The 24659-nt window shown below is 40.6% G+C and overlaps 1 protein-coding gene across 1 annotated transcript; it reads left to right on the top strand.

Annotated features, from left to right (window-relative positions):
- Positions 1 to 9254: 9254 nt before the first annotated feature.
- On the top strand, positions 9255 to 12341 carry LOC142180187 (uncharacterized). The gene is made up of 2 exons (XM_075251133.1): positions 9255 to 12064; positions 12172 to 12341. Exons 1-2 carry the CDS (start codon positions 11761 to 11763, stop codon positions 12186 to 12188), a joined length of 321 nt encoding a protein of 106 aa, XP_075107234.1. The 5' UTR covers positions 9255 to 11760; the 3' UTR covers positions 12189 to 12341.
- The last annotated feature ends 12318 nt before the right edge of the window (positions 12342 to 24659 follow it).

The following is a 24659-nucleotide window of genomic DNA, read 5'->3' as shown; positions in this document are numbered from 1 at the left end:
TCCAGTCAGTTGAGCCATACCACCACCTCCTCTGTTAGGACAATCCCGCATCATATGGCTATGTTGTCCGCAAGAATAGCACGCATCGGAACCTCGACTGCACAGTCCAAAGTGGGCCTTGCTGCACTTATCACAACGAGGTGTTGGGGGTCTCGTCTGACTAGTATCTCTATGAAATTGTGAGCCTGATGCCCTCAAACTCTGACCTGAACCAGAATAGGTAAATCGATCATACCGAGGCCTCTGAAACTTTGGAGGAGCACTAGCTACAGGTGGCGCCAAACTCCTCGAAGATTGGGGCCTAATACTGCCTCTGAACTCATCAGAATACCCTGCAAATCTCGCCCTCTTATGCTGGCCCCTATCCTGCTCCCTATCTGCCCTTTGCTGGCGCTTACGATCCTCTAGGGTCTAGGCATAAGCCTGAATACGGGAAATATCCATGCCCTCTACCAAGGAGGCTGTTGTGCACTCATTTATCAGATGTGGTCCCAACCCGTTCACGAACAGATGCACCCTATCACTCATCTCGGCCACCATATGAGGAGCATACCTTGCTAAAGAATCAAACTGTATACTATACTCTCGTACACTCATATTACCCTGTCGAAGGTGCAAGAACTTATCAGCTCTAGCTCGTCGTATCTTAACTGGCAAGTAGTGACGAAGAAAGGCCTCAAAAAATTCCTTCCACACGGCTGGAGGAGCCTTCGGACCCCTAGATCTCTCCCAACTATCATACCAGAAAATCGCTAAATCCTGTAACCGATAAGAAGCCAACTCTACTGTCTCCGTATCACTAGCATGTATAACCCGCAATGTACGATGAATCTGATCAATAAATGTTTGTGGGTCCTCCTTGGGGTCTGATCCGGTAAACACTGGAGGGTCTAGATTAATAAAATCACGAACTCTCGCACTAACCGATTTATCAGCAGCACCGGTATTCTGCCTCTGAGCCTGAGCAGCTACCAAGCTAGTCAACAATTGCACCGCACTGCGCATATCGTGGTCTGTAGTGCTAGACGGAGGAACTGGATGTACTGGGTGCCTCCTAATATCCTCTGGAGGAGACGGAGAGGTATGAGATGGCATCTCACTCTGAGCCTCACTTTGGCCTACTCTGGCTGGAGGAACCTGAATGTTACCCTCTCCCACAGCTGTATCAAGCCGTTTACTAATTGCTTGCTTCCTAGTCGAAAGCATCGCTGAAAGAAAACAAGGTGAATATTAGATATGAACACTTACTACTCAACTCTACGCACGATCTAGATTCAGGAAGAAGGTAACAACCCTAGATGTCACGTAGCCTCCTGATTATAAATGTGGCACGCTACACATCCATAATCAAAACTCTACTAGACACGGCTCATAGACATCCCCTAGGACAGACTTGCTCTGATACCAAGTTTGTCACGACCCAACTGGAGGGTCATGACTAGCACCCGGGCCATACTTGCCGAGCACCAACGTACATTTTATCTAACCTTCCTTATTATCTTTAAGGGCCGACAAGATCAATATAAATAGTAGACATGGATCATGAACATCCAACAATGAAAGATAATGTCATGAACATACATAACATGGGATGACAAGACTGTCAAGAAACTATATATAAGGTACGAGCTATCATGATGCCATGAAAGACTATACAACAAAAATCAGCCGAAAAGGCATTCTAAACCATACATAAGTCGACACCTGTCTATAAGCCTCTAAAGGAACATAAGTGCTACAACATTGCCGGAACAGGGCCCCGACATACCCATAATGTCTATAACAAAAATGCATACCAAGACCACGGCAAGTCCGGAGAAGGGATCTCGCCAATAACCGCTGAACTGGACAGCCTACTGTGGTGGGGGAGATACGTCTACCTGTCTATCAGGACCTGCAGCACGACATGCAGCGTCCACAAATAAAAAGGACGTCAGTACGAATAAAGTACTGAATATGTGAGGCAAGAAAGCATAAGTAAGAACAGTAATGTAAACAGGGATAGAGAATATACAACCTGTGATATCTGGGTACCTCTGAGGGCTACTGACATGAAATACATGATACATACATATATATATGCATAAACTTTTAAAACATACGCCTTTGTGGGAATCACCATCATCATATCGTACCCGGCCATAATAGGCTCGGTAAAACGTACCCGGCCATCATAGGGCTCGGTAGAATCGTACCCGGCCGACTATAGCGTGGCTCGGTAGAGTAAAATAGATACATATATATGATGCATGCTGGACTCATTGGAATCACATTTTGAACCTTTCGAAGTGACATAAGGTTGGTATCCTTCGTACACGTTATTAGGATTAACTCTTCATCAAGAATCTTATAAGAATCAGGAACTACCAACAACATTGATAATATAAGAATAAGAGAAGTAACATCAATATCAATCGTTTCATAAGAAGGGCAGCAATGTAAGTACTGCTAGCTTCTAAGAGTAGAGTATCTTTGGGAGCTCGTTCATTACATTATGTACAATCGGAGTCGTGCAAAAGAATGAAGGGGATAGCCTCACATACCTTGTATATACTGCCCAACCTCAAGCTATGCAAATGTCACGACTCCTTAGTCTACAATAAGACAAATGACACTATTATTATCGTTTAAGCGTCGTAACTATTATGTATCGACCACAACCTATTTTACGATGAAACGGACAGCACCTACCCTATTTATATGACTTCCCACAAGTCAATACAATCACCAAACAGCCCAAACAACATCATTAATAATCATATTGAGCCTCCAAAACAGTCCACCAACCAACAACATTACTACCAAGCCTTTCGATATATATTTCACAAGTTCTAGCTTCAACGACTTAGCTGCAACTTGGATAATCTTAAATATATATAGAGTAAGAGGTTCCTTACCTTTAAACAGAAAGAACAACTCCAATTTGACCTTAATTTTCCACGAAATATCCCTTCAATTCTGCCACAAGAACAAGGAAGCGAAACTAGCAATTAATTCGGATTTTTCTGCACTAGAATTACTTTAGAAGACTTGAAATCACCTAGGGTTGATATTAAAAACTTGAAGGTGTATTTACAGGACATAAAACACTTAAAACAACCTCCCACACGAGCTGGAACAACACAAAAATCAGCAACAACAAGAAGAACAAGAAACTTACTAGCGCCACGGGATTCCCGACATTTGATTTGTGTTGTTTGCCCTTTGTTTGGGTCTTGGATCATGAGAGAACCTTGAGAGACTGTTTTTAGGGTTATAAGGTCTGAATATACTAAAAAATAATGACTTAAAACGGGGTTGAGGTATCTTATATATGTCCATATGTCTTAAACCGCCTTTGTGGGCCCCATAGAGAGCAGCTTGGCGCACTCTCGCAAAAATGCGAATATCTCTCTATTTCGAGATCGTATCGATGAACGGTTTAATGAGTTGGAAACTAGACTCATAGATCTTCAATTTTATAGGTAGATCACCCCATAATTCCAAGCACATTGAGAGAAAAATGCAGTAACATTTGACCTAAAGTTTAAGTAAAATTATAAACCTAGGTTGCGACAAATTTTATCGACTTTTGTTTCATAACTCGCTTGACTTCAAGACTTATGATGCAGATATTATATGATTCAAATACATTAAAACAAGACCTCTTGGGACAATTAATCACCTCTAGTGTTACCCGAAAATACGGGTTACAACATCCTTGATTCGTTTAACTTCAAATACTTGTTAACCACTCTTATACAGCCTTGTATCGTTTAAGACCAATAGGATTAACTTCTTATCATCTCAAAGATAATCTCTTCTTGGATTTACGTCGACTAACTTACAGCGTGATCTATGGTATGCGAATTTGGGTTGTAACACCCTCTCCCCCTTAGGAACATTCGTCCTCGAATGTAAGGGTTTATGGGGTGTCTAACTCATTGTGGATTCCGATAGAGATTTCCGGCTGAGTTTCCCCTATAAAATGGACACTAGCCAAACTTGCAAGCAGTTAAACCTATCCTTATGGCCTTACAAGACTATACAAAGCATTATGGATATGTACATTATCTGCATATTACCATTTTGTATTAAAAAAAGAGTATTCACAAGCTATTGCTTACCTCATAGAGCCGTTTCACCTTATAATGCGTCCTTCTTTCCCCCGGCATCCTCGTTATCTTCACTCTGGAATAGGTAAGGGTATTTAGACTTCATCTCCTCTTCTGCTTCCCATGTCATTTCTTCTATATTCTTGTTCCTCCATAATACTTTCACGGAAGCTACATCCTTTGTTCTCAGCTTGCGGACTTGTCGATCTAATATAGCCACTGGCACTTCATCATATGATAGATCCTTTGTAACTTGTACATCTTTGACAGGGACGACCCAAGAAGGGTCTCCAATACATTTCCTCAACATAGATACATGGAAAATCGGGTGGACAAATTCCAATTCAGATGGCAATTCTAACTCGTAAGCAACCTGTCCAATTCGTCGAAGAATTTTGTACGGCCCAATATACCGCGGACTCAACTTACCCTTCTTCCCAAAATGCATAACACCCTTCATCGGCGAGATCTTTAGGAAAATCCAATTACCAACCTCAAATTCCAGATCACGACGTCGGACGTCGGAATAAGACTTTTGCCTGCTTTGTGCCGTCCTCAGTCGCTCTTGTATCACTTTCACCTTCTCAAAGGCTTGGTGAATCAAATCTGGCCCATATAATTCTGTCTCACCGACTATGAACCATCCAACTGGTGATCTACATCTCCTCCCGTACAGTGCCTCATACGGGGCCATTTTAATACTGGAATGGTAGCTATTATTGTAGGCAAATTCTATAAGTGCCAGATGGTCATCCCAATTCCCCTTGAAATCTAGAACACATGCTCGTAGCATATCTTCAAGCATCTGGATGGTACGTTCAGCCTGTCCGTCAGTCTGCGGACGGAATGCAGTGCTGAGATTTACTTGTGTGCCTAAACCCTTCTGAAAAGACCTCCAAAAGTTAGCCGTAAATTGAGCTCCTCGGTCTGATATAATAGATACCGGCACACCATGAAGCCTAACAATCTCCTTGATATACAACTTCGCATAATCTTCAGCCGTGTAAGTTGTCTTAACTGGCAGAAAATGGGCAGATTTTGTAAGTCGATCAACTATCACCCAGATGGAGTCAAACTTATGATAAGAGCGAGGTAATCCAATAATGAAGTCCATATTAATCACCTCCCATTTTCAGGTCGGAATCTCTATATTCTGAATCAATCCACTAGGTTTCTGATGCTCGATCTTTACTTGTTGACAATTAGGACACTGGGCTACAAATTCTGCAATAGACTTCTTCATGTTATCCCACCAATACTGCTCCTTAACGTCATGATACATCTTTGTCGAGCCAGGATGGATAGAATATCGGGACTGGTGAATCTCAATCATAATCTTCTCTCGCAACCCTGCCACACTAGGTACACATAATCGGCCCTGGTATCTCAGTGTCCCATCTCCTCCGATCTTGAAAGCTGTAATCTTACACTGCTGAATTCCCTCTCTCAATCTTACTAAGGTAGGATCTTCATATTGCCGTGCTTTTACCTCGGCTACCAAAGATGATTCTGTTGTATTCTATACAGTAACACCTCCGTCATCAGAGTCCAACAATCTGATTCTCATATTGGCTAGCTGGTGAAGCTCTTTGGTCAACCCTTATATGTATTAAGCTTCCCATTGACTTATGGCTGAGAGCGTCTGCCACAACATTAGCTTTACTGGGATGGTACAATATCTCGACATCGTAGTCTTTCAGTAATTCAAGCCACCTACGCTGCCTCAAATTCAACTCCTTCTGCTTGAAGATGTATTGTAAACTCTTGTGATCTGTGTAGATGTCAACATGGACGCCGTATAAGTAGTGCCGCCATATCTTCAAAGCATATATTACTGCAGCCAATTCTAAATCATGAGTCGGGTAATTCTTTTCATGCTTCTTCAATTGTCTTGATGCATAAGCAATCACCTTCCCACGTTGCATCAATACGCACCCCAAACCTATACCTGAGGCATCACAATATACCACATAACCTTCTGTTCCTTCTGGGAGAGTGAGCACTGGCGCGGATGTCAATCGATTCTTTAGCTCCTGAAAACTATATTCACAAGCATCAGACCACTGGAACTTGGTAGCTTTCTGTGTTAACTTAGTCAATGGTGCTGATATAGAGGAAAACCCTTCTACAAACCGCCTATAATATCCTGCTAGCCCCAGGAAGCTGCGGACTTCTGACGGTGTTGTAGGTCTCGGCCAATTCTTCACTGCATCGATCTTCTGAGTGTCGACACTAATACCCTCATCAGATATCACATGGCCAAGGAATGCTACTGAGTTCAGCCAGAATTCACATTTAGAGAGCTTAGCATATAACTTATGATCCTGAAGGGTCTGTAATACTATCCGCAAGTGGCCCGCATGTTCCGCCTCCGAACGAGAATACACCAGAATGTCATCAATGAATACGATCACAAACACATCAAGATAGGGCCTGAATACACTATTCATGAGATCCATAAAAGCTGCTGGGGCATTTGTTAGCCCGAACGACATCACCAAGAACTCAAAATGCCCATATCTTGTCCGGAAGGCCGTCTTTGGAATATCCTTCTCCTTAACCCTCACCTGATGATACCCTGAACGCAAGTCAATCTTGGAGAAATACTTGGCACCCTGGAGTTGGTCAAACAGGTCATCAATTCTTGGAAGTGGATACTTGTTCTTTATTGTAAACTTATTCAACTGTCGATAATCGATACACATCCTTAACGACCCATCTTTCTTCCGCACGAACAAGACTGGCGCACCCCAAGGTGAAGTGCTAGGCCTAATGAAACCCTTATCCAGCAAGTCCTTCAACTGTGCCTTCAACTCTCGCAACTCTGCCGGGGCCATCCTGTATGGAGGGATAGAGATCGGTTGAGTGTCAGGCAATGCATCAATGCTAAACTCAATCTCCCTTTCAGGAGGAAGGCCTGGGAGTTCATCTGGGAAAACATCTGGAAATTCATTGACCACGGGGATTAATTGTAGAATAGGCGGCTTCGCCTCCGCATCCCTAACGCGAACAAGATGATAAATGTAACCTTTTGAGATCATCTTCCTTGCCTTAAGATAGGAAATAAACCTATCTTTCGGCGTAGCAATGTTCCCCTTCCATTCAATGGCGGGTTCACAAGGAAACTGAAACCTAACCATCTTCGTACGACAGTCAACATTTGCATAGCATGAGGCCAACCAGTCCATTCCCATTATCACATCGAAATCAACCATTTCTAACTCAAATAAATTTGCCGAGGTTTGACGACTACAAATCATCACAGTGCAACCTTTATATACCCTTCTAGCAATCACAAAATCTCCTATCGGAGTGGATACCGCAAGTGGTTTACTTATCAATTCAGGTTCAATGCCAAACTTATTAACCACAAAGGGTGTAACATATGATAAGGTAGATCCTGGATCAATTAGCGCATATACATCATAAGAAAACACAGACAATATACCTGTAACAACATCCGGAGATGACTCGAGATCTTGTCGACCTATTAGAGCATAGGTTCGATTTTGAGCACCACTCGAACTCGGCACTGAACCTCTACCTCTACCAGGACCTGTCGACTGTTGAAAACCTTGTGCTGGAGGTCGAACTGATGAGGAAGAACCAGACACAGATCCAGTCAGTTGAGCCATACCACCACCTCCTCTGTTAGGACAATCCCGCATCATATGGCTATGCTGTCCGCAAGAATAGCACGCATCGGAACCTCGACGGCACAGTCCAAAGTGGGCCTTGCTGCACTGATCACAACGAGGTGTTGGGGGTCTCGTCTGACTAGTATCTCTATGAAATTGTGAGCCTGATGCCCTCAAACTCTGACCTGAACCAGAATAGGTAAATCGATCATACCGAGGCCTCTGAAACTTTGGAGGAGCACTAGCTACAGGTGGCGCCAAACTCCTCGAAGATTGGGGCCTAATACTGCCTCTGAACTCATCAGAATACCCTGCAAATCTCGCCCTCTTATGCTGGCCCCTATCCTGCTCCCTATCTGCCCTTTGCTGGCGCTTACGATCCTCTAGGGTCTAGGCATAAGCCTGAATACGGGAAATATCCATGCCCTCTACCAAGGAGGCTGTTGTGCACTCATTTATCAGATGTGGTCCCAACCCGTTCACGAACAGATGCACCCTATCACTCATCTCGGCCACCATATGAGGAGCATACCTTGCTAAAGAATCAAACTGTATACTATACTCTCGTACACTCATATTACCCTGTCGAAGGTTCAAGAACTTATCAGCTCTAGCTCGTCGTATCTTAACTGGCAAGTACTGACGAAGAAAGGCCTCAAAAAATTCCTTCCACAACGCTGGAGGAGCCTTCGGACCCCTAGATCTCTCCCAACTATCATACCAGAAAACCGCTAAATCCTGTAACCGATAAGAAGCCAACTCTACTGTCTCCGTATCACTAGCATGTATAACCCGCAATGTACGATGAATCTGATCAATAAATGTTTGTGGGTCCTCCTTGGGGTCTGATCCGGTAAACACTGGAGGGTCTAGATTAATAAAATCACGAACTCTCGCACTAACCGATTTATCAGCAGCACCGGTATTCTGCCTCTGAGCCTGAGCAGCTACCAAGCTAGTCAACAATTGCACCGCACTGCGCATATCGTGGTCTGTAGTGCTAGACGGAGGAACTGGATGTACTGGGTGCCTCCTAATATCCTCTGGAGGAGACGGAGAGGTATGAGATGGCATCTCACTCTGAGCCTCACTTTGGCCTACTCTGGCTGGAGGAACCTGAATGTTACCCTCTCCCACAGCTGTATCAAGCCGTTTACTAATTGCTTGCTTCCTAGTCGAAAGCATCGCTGAAAGAAAACAAGGTGAATATTAGATATGAACACTTACTACTCAACTCTACGCACGATCTAGATTCAGGAAGAAGGTAACAACCCTAGATGTCACGTAGCCTCCTGATTATAAATGTGGCACGCTACACATCCATAATCAAAACTCTACTAGACACGGCTCATAGACATCCCCTAGGACAGACTTGCTCTGATACCAAGTTTGTCACGACCCAACTGGAGGGTCATGACTAGCACCCGGGCCATACTTGCCGAGCACCAACGTACATTTTATCTAACCTTCCTTATTATCTTTAAGGGCCGACAAGATCAATATAAATAGTAGACATGGATCATGAACATCCAACAATGAAAGATAATGTCATGAACATACATAACATGGGATGACAAGACTGTCAAGAAACTATATATAAGGTACGAGCTATCATGATGCCATGAAAGACTATACAACAAAAATCAGCCGAAAAGGCATTCTAAACCATACATAAGTCGACACCTGTCTATAAGCCTCTAAAGGAACATAAGTGCTACAACATTGCCGGAACAGGGCCCCGACATACCCATAATGTCTATAACAAAAATGCATACCAAGACCACGGCAAGTCCGGAGAAGGGATCTCGCCAATAACCGCTGAACTGGACAGCCTACTGTGGTGGGGGAGATACGTCTACCTGTCTATCAGGACCTGCAGCACGACATGCAGCGTCCACAAATAAAAAGGACGTCAGTACGAATAAAGTACTGAATATGTGAGGCAAGAAAGCATAAGTAAGAACAGTAATGTAAACAGGGATAGAGAATATACAACCTGTGATATCTGGGTACCTCTGAGGGCTACTGACATGAAATACATGATACATACATATATATATGCATAAACTTTTAAAACATACGCCTTTGTGGGAATCACCATCATCATATCGTACCCGGCCATAATAGGCTCGGTAAAACGTACCCGGCCATCATAGGGCTCGGTAGAATCGTACCCGGCCGACTATAGCGTGGCTCGGTAGAGTAAAATAGATACATATATATGATGCATGCTGGACTCATTGGAATCACATTTTGAACCTTTCGGAGTGACATAAGGTTGGTATCCTTCGTACACGTTATTAGGATTAACTCTTCATCAAGAATCTTATAAGAATCAGGAACTACCAACAACATTGATAATATAAGAATAAGAGAAGTAACATCAATATCAATCGTTTCATAAGAAGGGCAGCAATGTAAGTACTGCTAGCTTCTAAGAGTAGAGTATCTTTGGGAGCTCGTTCATTACATTATGTACAATCAGAGTCGTGCAAAAGAATGAAGGGGATAGCCTCACATACCTTGTATATACTGCCCAACCTCAAGCTATGCAAATGTCACGACTCCTTAGTCTACAATAAGACAAATGACACTATTATTATCGTTTAAGCGTCGTAACTATTATGTATCGACCACAACCTATTTTACGATGAAACGGACAGCACCTACCCTATTTATATGACTTCCCACAAGTCAATACAATCACCAAACAGCCCAAACAACATCATTAATAATCATATTGAGCCTCCAAAACAGTCCACCAACCAACAACATTACTACCAAGCCTTTCGATATATATTTCACAAGTTCTAGCTTCAACGACTTAGCTGCAACTTGGATAATCTTAAATATATATAGAGTAAGAGGTTCCTTACCTTTAAACAGAAAGAACAACTCCAATTTGACCTTAATTTTCCATGAAATATCCCTTTAATTCTGCCACAAGAACAAGGAAGCGAAACTAGCAATTAATTCGGATTTTTCGGCACTAGAATTACTTTAGAAGACTTGAAATCACCTAGGGTTGATATTAAAAACTTGAAGGTGTATTTACAGGACATAAAACACTTAAAACAACCTCCCACACGAGCTGGAACAACACAAAAATCAGCAACAACAAGAAGAACAAGAAACTTACTAGCGCCACGGGATTCCCGACATTTGATTTGTGTTGTTTGCCCTTTGTTTGGGTCTTGGATCATGAGAGAACCTTGAGAGACTGTTTTTAGGGTTATAAGGTCTGAATATACTAAAAAATAATGACTTAAAACGGGGTTGAGGTATCTTATATATGTCCATATGTCTTAAACCGCTTTTGTGGGCCCCATAGAGAGCAGCTTGGCGCACTCTCGCGAAAACGCGAATATCTCTCTATTTTGAGATCGTATCGACGAACGGTTTAATGAGTTGCAAACTAGACTCATAGATCTTCAATTTTATAGGTAGATCACCCCATAATTCCAAGAACATTGGGAGAAAAATGCAGTAACATTTGACCTAAAGTTTAAGTAAAATTATAAACCTAGGTTGCGACAACTTTTATCGACTTTTGTTTCATAACTCGCTTGACTTCAAGACTTATGATGCGGATATTATATGATTCAAATACATTAAAACAAGACCTCTTGGGACAATTAATCACCTCTAGTGTTACCCGAAAATACGGGTTACAACATCCTTGATTCGTTTAACTTCAAATACTTGTTAACCACTCTTATACACCCTTGTATCGTTTAAGACCAATAGGATTAACTTCTTATCATCTCAAAGATAATCTCTTCTTGGATTTACGTCGACTAACTTACGGCGTGATCTATGGTATGCGAATTTGGGTTGTAACACTATCTAAGGCTTTATTTGGATTCAAATTGACTGAAAACTCTCCAGTTTGACCATATGTCAATCATATGATTGATCTTATTGAAGAACTTGAGAAGTTGGGATATAAACTGGGTAAAGAGCTTTCTCAAGATTTGATCTTGTAGTCACTCTCTGAATCATTTTCACAATTTGTTATTAATTTGAATATGCATAAAATGGATTGTGATCTTCATGATATACTTAACATGCTAATTGATTATGAGAATCAACTTGCATCTGAGAAGAAGAAAGGAACTTTCATGTTGGTTGGAAACTCTTCTAAGAAGAAGGATAAGGGTAAAAATAAACCCAAGAAGAAGCCTACTGCACCTAAGGGAGGTGTGACCAAACCCAAAGGCAAAGGAGGCAAAGCTGACCAATCCGATGCTGAATGTTTCCATTGTAAGAAGATAGGACATTGGAAGAGAAACTGCCAGGAGTATCTTGCAACTCTAAATGACAAGAAACAAGGTAAGACTCAAATGAAAAATATTTTCAAAGTTTCTTTAACTACTACTGATGCTTCATTGTGGGTATTAGATACTGGCAGTGGTTATAACATCTGCAATATTTTGCAGGGGTTCCAAATAAGTAGAAGGTTGAAGAAAAGAGAAATTAATCTACAAGTTATAAATGGTGCAAAAGTTGCGACCGTAGCTATAGGATCAATTTCTTTAATAATGCCTACAGGAAAAGTACTTATGTTGGATGATTGCTATTACGTTCCTAAATTTGTTTTGAACATAATTTCAGCTTCTATGTTAGACAAACGTGGTTTTCACATTATTATAAGCAATGGTATTTTCTCTATTTATTATGATGATAATTTATATGTGAATGGCTATCTCCAACATGATGTTTATGTCTTACCTAATGTGAATGCTAATTCGATTAAGCATGTTTCAAGTCTTAAGAGGAAAAAAAAATGATCAAGTAAACCATACATGCCTTTGGCATTGTAGGCTTGGTCATAATGGAGAGAAAAGAATTAACAAGTTGTACAAGGAAGGTACCTTGACAAGTATGATTTTGAATCATATCCAACTTGTGAATCTTTTCTCAAAGGAAAAATGATCAAATCTCCATTTACTAGAAGTGGAGAAAGAGCTAATGAATAATTGGGACTAATTCATACAGATGTTTGTGGGCCCATGAAAATTTAAGCTAGAGGTGGATATTCTTACTTCATCACCCTCACTATTAATATGTCAAGATATGGATTTGTGTATCTTATGAAACATAAATTTGAATCTTTTGAAATATTCAAAAGTTCCGTAGTGAAGTTGAGAAATAGACGAGTAAAAGTATCAAGGTACTAAGGTCTGATAGAGGTGGAGAATATCTTAGTGAAGATTTTATGAGGTATTTCAAATAGAATGGGATTCTCTCATAGTGGACACCTCCAGGAACACCACAACATAATGGTGTGTCTGAAAGCAGAAATCGAACCTTATTAGATATGGTAAGATCTATGATGGGGTTCATTGATCTTCCAATATATTTATGGGGATATGTTTTGGAAGCAGCAGCATACTTACTTAATAAAGTTCCCACTAAGTTAGTCTCTATAACACCATATGAGATATGGAAAGGACGTAAGCCTAACCTTAAGCATATTAAAGTTTGGAATTTTTCAGCTTATGTTAAGAGACTGCAATCTGATAAACTTGACTCAAGATCTGATAAGTGTAGGTTTATTGGGTATCCCAAAGAAACAATAGGATATTATTTCTATCACCCTTCTGAATATAAAGTGTTTATGGCTAGAGGAGCAACCTTTTTTGAAAGGGAATTTATTTTAGAAGGAAATTATAGTAGAGGAATAGAACTTGATGAAGTTCAAGAAATGAATGAATCAATACAATATCAAGATTATGAGACACAAGTTGAAGAACCTTCATTGGATGTTTTGAAGTTGACAAGGAAGTTGCCATCTTCAACGGTTGAAGTTCAACAATTAAATGTAGGTCAAGAACAAGTTAATGAACTAGTTCCAAACCAAATTGAAGAGCAACCAAATCCAACACAAGGTGAGCAAGTTGCACAAGCATCTCTTAGAAGGTCTATGCGAGAACGTCATGTACCAACTAGATTAAATCTAATGGTACAAGATTATGTATTAAATGATGTTGATCATAATAATGATGACCCTAAGACCTATGAAGAGGCTATACAAAGTTCTGACTATGAGAGATGGAAAAAGGCCATGGATTCCGAAATGGAATCCATGAAGGAAAATAAAGTATGGACTTTAGTTGAACCTTCAAAGGATATAAAACCTATAGGTTATAAATGAGTTTTTAAGAAAAAGATTGGAGTAGACGGAAAGGTGGAGACCTACAAAGCCCATCTTGTTGCCAAGGGATATCGTCAGAAAGAAGGAGTCGACTATGATGAGACTTTCTCTCCCGTGGCAATGCTCAAATCAATTCGGATTTTTCTTGCTATAGCAGCATACTATGATTATGAAATATGGCAAATAGATGTGAAAATAGCTTTTCTTAATGGTGATCTAGAAGAGGATGTGTACATGACACAACCTGAAGGTTTCACATCTCCGCCTGATCATAATAAAATTTACAAGCTACATAGATCCATTTATGGACTAAAGCAAGATTCTCGAAGTTGAAATATTCGCTTTAATAAAACAATTGAAAAGTTCAATTTTGTTAGATGCGAAGAAGAGCCTTGTGTGTACAAAAAGGTTAGTGGGAGCACAATCATTTCTTAGTACTGTATGTTGATGATATATTTCTCATAGGAAATAATATACCGACATTGCAAAGTACCAAGATTTGGCTATCTAAACAGTTCTCCATGAAAAAATTGGGAGAAGCAGCTTATATATTGGGAATAAAGATCTATAGAGATAGATCTAGGAAGCTGCTTGGGCTTTCCCAGTCCTTGTACATTGATAGCATCTTAAAGAGGTATAACATGGATAATTCCAAAAGAGGCTATCTACCGATAGGCACTGGAATTACTCTCAGTGGGGAGGATTGTCCTAAAACACCTCAAGAGAGAAAACACATGAGTAGGATCCCATACGCTAGCGTAATGGGAGCTATCATGTAGACCATGACATGTACACGTCCTGATGTAGCTTATGCACTAGGAGTGACTAGTCGATATCAGGCAAATCCTGGTGAGGAATATTGGAAGGTGGTAAAGACCATTCTTAAGTACTTAAGAAGGACTAAAGACCAATTCCTCATTTATGGAGATTCTGAGTTGAAACTTGAAGGTTATACTGATGCAAGCTTCTCTTCATATAGAGATGATAGCAAATCTATTTCTAGTTATGTATTCACCTTAAATTGTGGTACAGTGAGTTGGAAAAGTTTCAAACAAGGTACAATAGTTGATTCAGTGACTGAAGCGGAATATATAGCAGCTAGTGAAGTTGCTAAGAAAGTTGTATGGATGAAAATAAATTTAACTGAACTTGGTGTGGTTCCTTCAATAGAAGGTGAAGTTCCATTATTGTGTGACAATACTGGAGCCATTGCTCAAGCAAAAGAACCAAGATCATATCAAAAATCCAAACATGTCATGCGAAGGTATAACTTGATAAGAGAGATTATTGGATGTGGAGACGTCGAAATTCAAAAGGTTGATGGAAAGGAAAATGCTGCAGACCCATTCACTAAAGCTCTTGGAGAAAAGGAGTTTGACAAGCACAAGTGAAAATTGGGAATAAAGTACAAGAGTAATTGGCTCTAGTGCAAGTGGGAGATTGTTAAGGATATCTTAGATATGCCCTAGATCCAATCTCATATTTGATGATTTGAACATATTTTTGTGAATGGAATTTGATATAAAAATATATGGCATTTGATATTCATTAATCATAGTTATTATTAGTTGCTTGATTAATTTAATAAGATCCTTGATTAGATTTTGAGACTTGTCATCATGATGGAGATCATGATAATGAGAGTAAAGTCTCTTACAACTTAATCTAAATTTTGTTCTTGATCGTAGGATTATTAACTTGGACATTAATAATCTGGTTAGATCAATATTTATGTGTAACGATCTGACCGCTCGTTTTGAGTCCTTGCACATCATTTAGTGCTTTGAGTCCTTGAGAAGCTTCACTTCAGGTATTGTGACTTGCATGTGTGGTCGGAATTTAATTTTGAAAAGTTTGAAGTTGAGTAAACAACCTTGGAATCAGAATTAGAAGGTTTCAATAGATTCGTATGATGATCGTGGACTTGGGCGTATGCCCAGATAGGGTTTTGGATGACTCGGGAGCGTTACAGCGCTTATTGTGGGAAGTTGGCATTTTGGAAGGATTTTTATAAATTTGGGTTAAAGTGTATTTTAATGTTATCAAAGTCCGTTTGATATTCCGAGCCTGGGAATAGCTCTGTATGGTAATTCTGGTCTTAGGAGCGCTCCGGATGAGGATTTGGAGGTCCGTAGGTCATTTCGGGGTCATTTGGTGAAAGTTGGAAATTTGAAGGTTTATGGAAAGTTTGACCGAGAGTGAACTTTTTGATATCGGGGTCGAATCTCGATTCTGAAAGTTGGAATAGGTCCGTGATGTCATTTGGAACTTGTGTGCGAAATTTGACATTGTTCCGGATTGATTTGATATTTTTCGGCGCGAGTTGTAGAAGTTGAAAGTTCATAAGTTCATTAAGTTCGATATGAGGTGCGATTCATAGTTTTGATATTTTTTGATGTGATTTGAGGCCTCGAGCAGGTCCGCGTTATGTTTTGAGACTTATTGGTATATTCGGACGTGGTCCCGAGGGATTCGGATGAGTTTCGAATAAGTTTGGGTTGTGTTGCGCTCGTTTTTTATGTTTTGACTTCGTTTCTTCAAGCATAAATGGTACCACATTAAGAAAATGAGCTCCAATTTCTGCTTTGATTGAAACATTAGATCTGTATCGTAATTATGGAGCTATAGCAAAAAGAATTATCGAATTTGGACATCGTATGAGGAAGTTATGCTCATTTTAGTGTCGAAGAATAGAGCAGGTGTTGGTGCTTCGCAGATGCGATGTTGGGTCAGCATCTGCGACCCCGCATGTGCGAAAATTGGTCCGCAAAAGCGGAAATTATAGCTGGAAATGCGCAGGTGCAGATGTTTTGTCGCAAAAGCGAAAATCCTTGAGTATATAAAAATCAAACCGTGTTATTTTGGTATTTTAGGCATATCTTGAGTTCTAGAGCTCCGTTTGAGGTGATTTTCACGGCGTTGTTCTTGTCTCAACAAGGGGTAAATATATGACCTTTATTTTGATGTTTCTCCATGATTATTTCCATTGGTTATTATTTTTATCCATGTTTGAATTGTAGAAATTGGGATTTTGAGCCCCAGTGTTGAGAAATGGTAAATCCTTGATTTGAGGGTCGATTCATGGATGAAATTGGATGACTTTCTGGATATAGACCATATGAGTTATGGGTAATATTTATTTTCAAAAAATTTTGGAATCCGGGCACGTTATGGATGAATTTGAGGGTCGATTTTATTGACTTTTCGAGCGGAGTTGGGAATTGTTATAAATTGATTTATTATGAGTATTAGAGTATATTTTTATTGGTTTGCACGTTGTTTGACTAGTTTTGGGGCGACGGGCATCGATTTGAGGTGTTATAGTGGGGTTGGAGCCGGTTATGGAACTTCGGAGTGAGGTAAGTCTCCTGTCTAACCATGTGAGGGGGAAACAACCCCTAGGTGATGTAATTGTTATGTGCTACTAGTTGTGCGTGCTACGTACGCACAAGATGACGAGAGTCCGTACGTAGCTAGATTCATGTTATTGTTCGGGTCGACTTAGGCTCACATCATGCTATAGATGTACTATTTGAACAGTCTCTTGCCTATTCAATTCCTTTATTTTTTTTTTGTTACGACTTGAGACTAAACTTGTATAGAGTGGTAGACTCGTTATTTTAGAGATCGGACGAACTTTATGAATTGCCACGGAATAATTGTACTCCTCCTACGAATTTTCCCCGCGTTATGCGTTCTCATCAAAGGACTTTCCCCAAAGCTTTCCTAAAACTCAAATGTCCCTTCGTGAGTGGGGTCAAGGACCCATCAAAGCTGTCTTATTCTAATGGGATCAAGCCGTTCGCCTCGGCAAGACAAATACATCTATGGTTCGTGTCGTTCGACCCTCGGCAATGCGCACACTTTGTGGGATCGGGCCGTTTGCCTCGGCGGGATTATGTACCACACTCTCATGCGAGTCGTTCTCCTTGGCAATATATATATAATATATGTATCTATAGTTATATACCAGATTATGATGGGATCGGGCCGTACACCTCAACATTTCTATAAAAATCCTTCTATGGAATCGTGCGTATTAATTGTACAAAGGGCCAATGTATCTAGGAGTTTTCCTGATTTGAATTATGGCGCCCATCTGGTGAGGTCCATTACATATATATATATATACACACACACACACTTCGGGGGTGGAGGTGACTGCTAATCGAGAGTTGAGTTTATTGTTGAGAGGAAGATTGTACCACATATTTATATTTGTTTAATTTGCGTATTTATTCTGCCCCATATCTGTTTTACTTCTTACTGTATTTGCCTTGTTGGACCACTAGTAAGCGTCGATGTCGACCCCTCGTCACTACTTCTCTGGGGTTAGGCTAGATACTTACTGGGTACGCGTTGATTTACGTACTCATGCTACATTTGCTGCACATTTTTGTGCAGGTACATATATGTCTGGCGGTCTTCTGGGCGCAGAGGCGCGGATGTTGCGGGGACTTACCGTGAGCTGCATTTTATGTTACGATCCGCAGCCTGCAGAGTCTCCATCAGAGTTATTTATACTCTCCTATCTAATTTGTATTCCAAACAGAGGTTGAATTATATTTATATTTCCTAGTTGATACTCATGTACTTGTGACACCGGGTTTTGGGGGTGCTTATGGGTGGTCCATTGTTATAGTCGTGAACATATGATCAGTTAACATATAAAATTCTATTTCTTACTACTTAATTGATGAAATTCTGATTTCAAAAATACTAAAATGAGTAATTTAGTTAATCATCCACTGTTGGCTTGCCTGACGGCGGTGTTAGGTGCCATCACGACCTTTAGTGGATTTTGGGTCGTGACAGCTTGGTATCAGAGCGTTAGGTTCACTTAGGTCTCACGAGTCATGAGCAAGTCTAGTAGAGTCTTGCGGATCGGTACGGAGACGTCTGTACGTATCTTCAAGAGGCTATAGGGCTGTTATGAGCGCTTCCCTTCTTGATTCCTCTTCGTGCGGTATGATTTCCTTTGAGGCTTATGCCTTTATTTCCTTCCTACACAATCTTATGCGACGCGAAGTGCTTGTTATCAATTGGGAATCGAATAATTATAATAGTACTGCAGATGTGGTGCTGGATGTTTCTCCCTATGTATTTGATTGTGCTATTGTCATCACCTTGCGAAAGGATGTTCAGTCGTTTTAGCTCAGTATCAGTATTGCCTATGGTTTTGAAGTTGGGCACTAGTTGTTATGATGATTCGTGCATGCTACCGCACAGTGTGGTGTAATGGTAGGGTGCTTGTCTATGTGACGGGGCGGTGAATGGCTCAAAATGAGGTTTTCCTCAGTGTATGATTTAGAGGTTCGGCATTCTATTTCCAGTGGAGGGAAGGCAAACGAACTATGGATGTTCAGGTTTGGGATAATGGCGTAACGAGGCTTGGTATTTTTGAGCATGGTGGAATTCTCATCTTTGATGTGGTGTCATTATCCTTGTTGAATGTGTTAAGTTCTCCAGTGTTATGGTCTTCTTCAATTTGCCTTCGGGTCAGGGTATTGTGAAATGGTGCCTGAGGAGCGGTTGTCAGAGATAGCGGTGTGTCGCAGTTAGAATCAAATTGGTGTTTCTAGTATTGATGACTCGAGAAAGATGATCTTCTAGAAGGATTAGAATTGGTAGCGACTCATTTGTTCAGATTATATAGGTATGGATTTGATTTGGGGCAAAATTCAGGCAGCAAAGTATGAGGAAAGGCATGTCGGTAGGTGTCTCGCGGCGGTTGAATTACTAGAAGGTCGAGTATGAAAAAGCAAAAGTCGTGAAGTTGCTTAAAGGAGAGAGTTTAACCAAAGTGGGAGAGTGGCAGAGTAGCATAAGGGTTCTGTGGTAGGATAGCCACACGCTTGAGGAAAATCTAGAGCAATTTGGAAATCATGGCGGACAGTGACTAGATCCACGGAATTTATTTGGATGCAACATGACTTCGAGCTTAGAATGCATTATTGGGCTTTTAGTTGATGTCCATGGGGAAGGAAGAATTTTGGTGGGTTCCAGAGTTATGTAATGGTAGCTTCAAGCTAAGTAGGAGAGGCCCACCGTCTATGACTGGATTGCGTGATTGCCTAATTGTGCGGTTTCTGGTTATCGGTGTATTAGTGGGTTATAACAACTAAGGAAAGAAAACATCAGTGGTAAGTTGAGCAAAGGATTTGAGGAATGCGTGCTATATTTGGCCTTATCGGTTCATGTTCAGGTTTTGGGAAGACTCAGGGTTCATGCTTTGTGTGGATGTGAAGAACAAGGAAAAGACTTTAGTCGGGTACTTCTTTGATAGGGTGTTCATGTGCTAGTAGCGCATTGATGAGTGGTGATTTTACCACTCATTCTAGTCTCTTTTCTTTAGTTTTTGCGTCCTTTAATTAAAATATGAGGTTGTTTATGGTGTGTATTGCTTAGATTTTCAGGTAAATGATGCCACGAAGAGACTTGAATTCAAGTGAAGTGGAATTGAGCAAAAATGAGTACAAAAGTGCAAAATCCTTCAGTGATTCCGCATCTGCGGAACACTGTCCGCATATGCGACCTCGCATCTGCGAACTGGAAGTCCGCATCTGCGGAGTTAAGCTTCACTGGGACCGCATCTGCGGCAAAACTCCGCACCTGCGGAGTCGCTGGTGCGACTATTTTGTCCGCATCTGTGGAGAAAGAGAATTCTACATGGGCTCGCACCTACGATGGCTTATCTGCATCTGCGGAGTCACACTTGCGCAACAATGTCTGCATCTGCGGAGTAGTCAAAATCCCCTGAGTTCACGCATCTGTGATTAAAGGCCCGTATTTGCGGAGCCGCACCTACGAGGATCTTTCTGCATGTGCGGTAAACGGGTTTCTAACCTGGGCAGTATTGACATTTCACATTTTCTCAACTCCAAACCCACAAATACACGAGACAATCATATCTTGGAACATCTTTGGCTTATTTTAACTCCATATACTAGGGAGAACAAGTTTTGGAAGCTAGGGTTCTTGCACACACACACTTGTGTCTTGAAGATTTGAAGCTTTTTGGTTGAGCATTTCTTACACCTTATGCTCATTTCTTCATTTCCTTGCTTTGTATTGTATATCTAAGTGTGTAGTATTTATTTTCAACACTTGAATCTTGTTTATGGAAATATTCAGATTTAAAGTGTGGATTAAATACCTTGTTGTGCTTATGTATTGAACGATTTTTATTTATTATGAAGTGAGTTGTTGTTTCTTTAATTATTCTTGTTCTTAAATGTTTCCAAAGGGATTAGCTAACCCTAGGACTCGCCCATTCACTTCGGATTAATTTTGGAAAAAATAATTCGGGGTTGGGAAAGATTAATTAACAAGAACTTGAGGCGTTAACCCTCACTTTATAGATTCTACCTAGGGATAGGAATGAACTACTTGTAGCCATATTCGGGTGTGCTTAATCTCTTAATTGTTTTAGGGATAATTCAATTAGGAAGTCTTGTTAGTCTTCGAGAGAAGCTAATTATCCGAGGCTAATAAATAATAAACTCATTCATATTTATAAAATTGTGAAATATATTGGATCGTTACTTGAGTGTAAATCCCGATGCACCCATGCTTGTAGCCATTGATCATTTTACTTGCTTTCTAGGTTAGTTTACGTTTTCGCATTTAGCTATAATATTTTCTCAACAACCATTCTAAGTGTTTGGCATTGCATAATAAGTAATAATTCTCTTACATTCCTAATCGCCTATATATTGTTCTCTGTGGGATTCGACCCTGACTCATAGTTGGGTAAATTATATTGCATGCGACCGTGTCCATTTACTTTTTAGTAGTAGATTTGGACGTCATCAAAATTAGCGCCGTTGCCGGGGATTGTTAGTGTAAAATTTTGGGCAAGATGTGTGCTGAAGTTGATTGAAAAACGTGAAGGAAAAGAGGGCACACACACTGTTTGACGAAATGCCTAAACGAAAAATAGGCCTGAGCGAAGAAGATTACCTTCGCGAACGCGATGGTCTGCACGCGAACGCGAAGGCCAAATTCTGGGCAAAACTTTTTTGACCTTCGCGAACGCGGTGGTACACTCGCGAATGCGAAGGTCTAAATTTGGGCAAAAAAATTTTGCTCTTTGCGAACGCCATTGTTCTCTCGCGAATGCGAAGAGCAATCACTGGCAGTCCTTAAATTGGCAAAAAACAGTAACTTTGCACAGCTCTGCCCGGGATCTTTTTAGCCTATTTCTTCGGCCTAAATACTTCCTAATACATTATTTTAAGTGCCTATATGAGATTTTAACATTGTTGTTCTATTGTGTAGGTACTTTGGTCATAAAATGGATCCGGTATACAATGAAATTGAGCAAGAACATGCCCTTGAAGCTGAACAAGAGGAACCCTTTGATCATGATTTCTATCTGCAGCATGTGAGCGGAAATATGATGAACTCTTGTCAAAGACCATCATCCGGGAAAGAGGCATAAATATGGAAAAGGTTGAAGCTAAAATGCCGGTCTTCTACATAAGATTGGTAGAAAGCAGGTGGATTTATTTTTCTGAGCAACCAAATGATGCCAATCATACAGTAGTTTTGGAATTTTATGCAAACACCTTGAGGACCGACTTCCAAGGTACCTTAGTTACTCCTGTGTGGGGTGTGCAAGTCCATTTCAGCCCTGAGGTAATCGACGGAATTTATGGCCTTCCCAATGCCGATAATGAGGTCTACAGAGACAGAGCTAAAGCAGGAGGAAACCAGTGGTTAGTGGACAAATTACATGATGGGGTAACCCCAAAATGGATGACAGTGCACAAGGGAGTTGATTCTCATGATTTCACGGCCGAGGCAAAGACATGGCTCTCTATTATCTGCTTCTACAAATGACACTGATGTGACACCAGAGAGGGCACTGATAATTGCTGCTATCATGGATGGGCTACCTGTGAACGTGGGAGAGCACATTGTTAGAGAAATCGAGGAAGCCACCCATGGGAGGTCCAAGAGCCTATTCTTCCCATCCTTGATCACTCGACTATGCTATGATGCTGGTGTGTTAAAACGCCCAGATGATGTTGAGAAAGGTCCGGGAAATCCAATGATCAATCCTTTACTGAAAAGGGGACCCAGTGACAAGCAGAAAAAGAGGAGAATTGATGTGGCATCCTCTTCATTTGGGCAGTTCTCTGAGGCCACCACCGATCCCGTTGGATCCTTTGCACCTGCACCAGGGTCATTTGACCCCATGGGACCACTCCAGTCCGGCCCTCACACTATGCGTCACTTATCCAGTCAGATACATGGAGTAGATGCACACATTAGGCAGCTCATAGCTGGCCTTCCTACTGGCCCACCTGGGGCTAGCACATCTACTGGCACTGCTACCCCACTATCCCTGGATGGCATGGTCAAAGAGCAAAAAGCAATAACTGGTAAGATGGAGGCCATGAACAACATGTTGGAAAATATGAGCCGCCAACAAGGGAAGATTGAGAAGCGGCAGAGAAAGTTCAAAGAGCATGAGAAAAAGAAAAGCAAATTTTTTGTCCAAAATGATGCACAAGCTGAGTTCATTTTGTGGCTCACATGAATCAGAGGACAATGATGAGGAGGAGTTGGAGCTCAAATTTCCCACCACCCCTAGCTCCGAGTGATTTACTTTCATTGAGGACAGTACAACACTTTAGGTTAGGGGTGACTCATTTACATGTGATGATGTAGTTGGAGCATGATTATTTTTTTTTGTGATAACTTGTGTAGATTGGTTGACGTAGTAGTTTATTAGTGATAGTTTGAAGTTTAATTCTAACATGTTAGCATTAATTTTTTTTGTTAGTTTTTATTTTTCATAGTAGTATTAATGAAGTTCCTTGGTTTTTCTTTATACCGCAGTTCTTTTCCAAGAAATTTATTTGTGTTGAATCGGGTGACTTTTCCCTATGATGGATGGCATGACACCTTTCTTAAGGGATTAGTCTTGTTTAGTTTATTTTTTATTTTTTAATTTTTTTAGTTAGTTTAGTAGCTAGTAGTGAATAAATTGGTTTTTGGGGGGTAATCTTGTGTCCATAAACCAACATGTGGGTGTCCATAAACCAACATGTGGCTTGCTTGGTGCCAACATGATTTAAACCTCGGCATATGAATTCTTGATTTTTGAAAAAGAAAATAATTGAAGTAAAGATTATTGTCATAACTTTTAGACTCAATTTTTGGCTCTTTGATTCATTAAATAGTTTCTTAGGCTATATGTGACTCCCTTGAGATTCATTGGTTTCAATTGGATTTGGATTTGTATTCCACTTGAGTTTTCATGTTCCATGTGTGGTGAGATTTATCGTGAAGTTCTTTTGCATCATTTGTAGTCTAGAACTTGCCCGGAATGTGCTTCAAGGCGAAATCCTAAACTAACTTGGTTGGAAAAATGATGTTGGGCCTTTCTTGGACCGCTATTGTGCCTAAACTTCCTAACCTTGCATATTTTACCTAGTCAACCCCTTTTGAGACTTTAAACCTTTTCTTTGGTAATCATGTTACAAACTATCATTCTTTCTTGATTTTCTTTTGGCACCCTACCTCTTTAAGTACTTTGAAGTATGAACATAGGTTAAAAGCCTAAGCTTGGGGGTAAAGGTTGAAAAAGTTGTGATGTGGAAGTTGGTTAAAAGGTGAAAGGTGAAAAAACAAAAGGGGGGTATTGTGAATAAATGGAAGACTAGGTGATATAAATGGAAGAAATGGTGGAAAAGTTCTTAAAGGAAGTGTACTTTGATTGTTGAAAAATTATAGTTCTTGGGGGAGGTTTTAAGTCAC

This window comes from Nicotiana tabacum, chromosome 4 (genome assembly GCF_000715075.1).
Source record: "Nicotiana tabacum cultivar K326 chromosome 4, ASM71507v2, whole genome shotgun sequence".
NCBI classification, from domain to species: domain Eukaryota; kingdom Viridiplantae; phylum Streptophyta; class Magnoliopsida; order Solanales; family Solanaceae; genus Nicotiana; species Nicotiana tabacum.
This window is presented reverse-complemented; position numbering and strand designations above follow the sequence as displayed.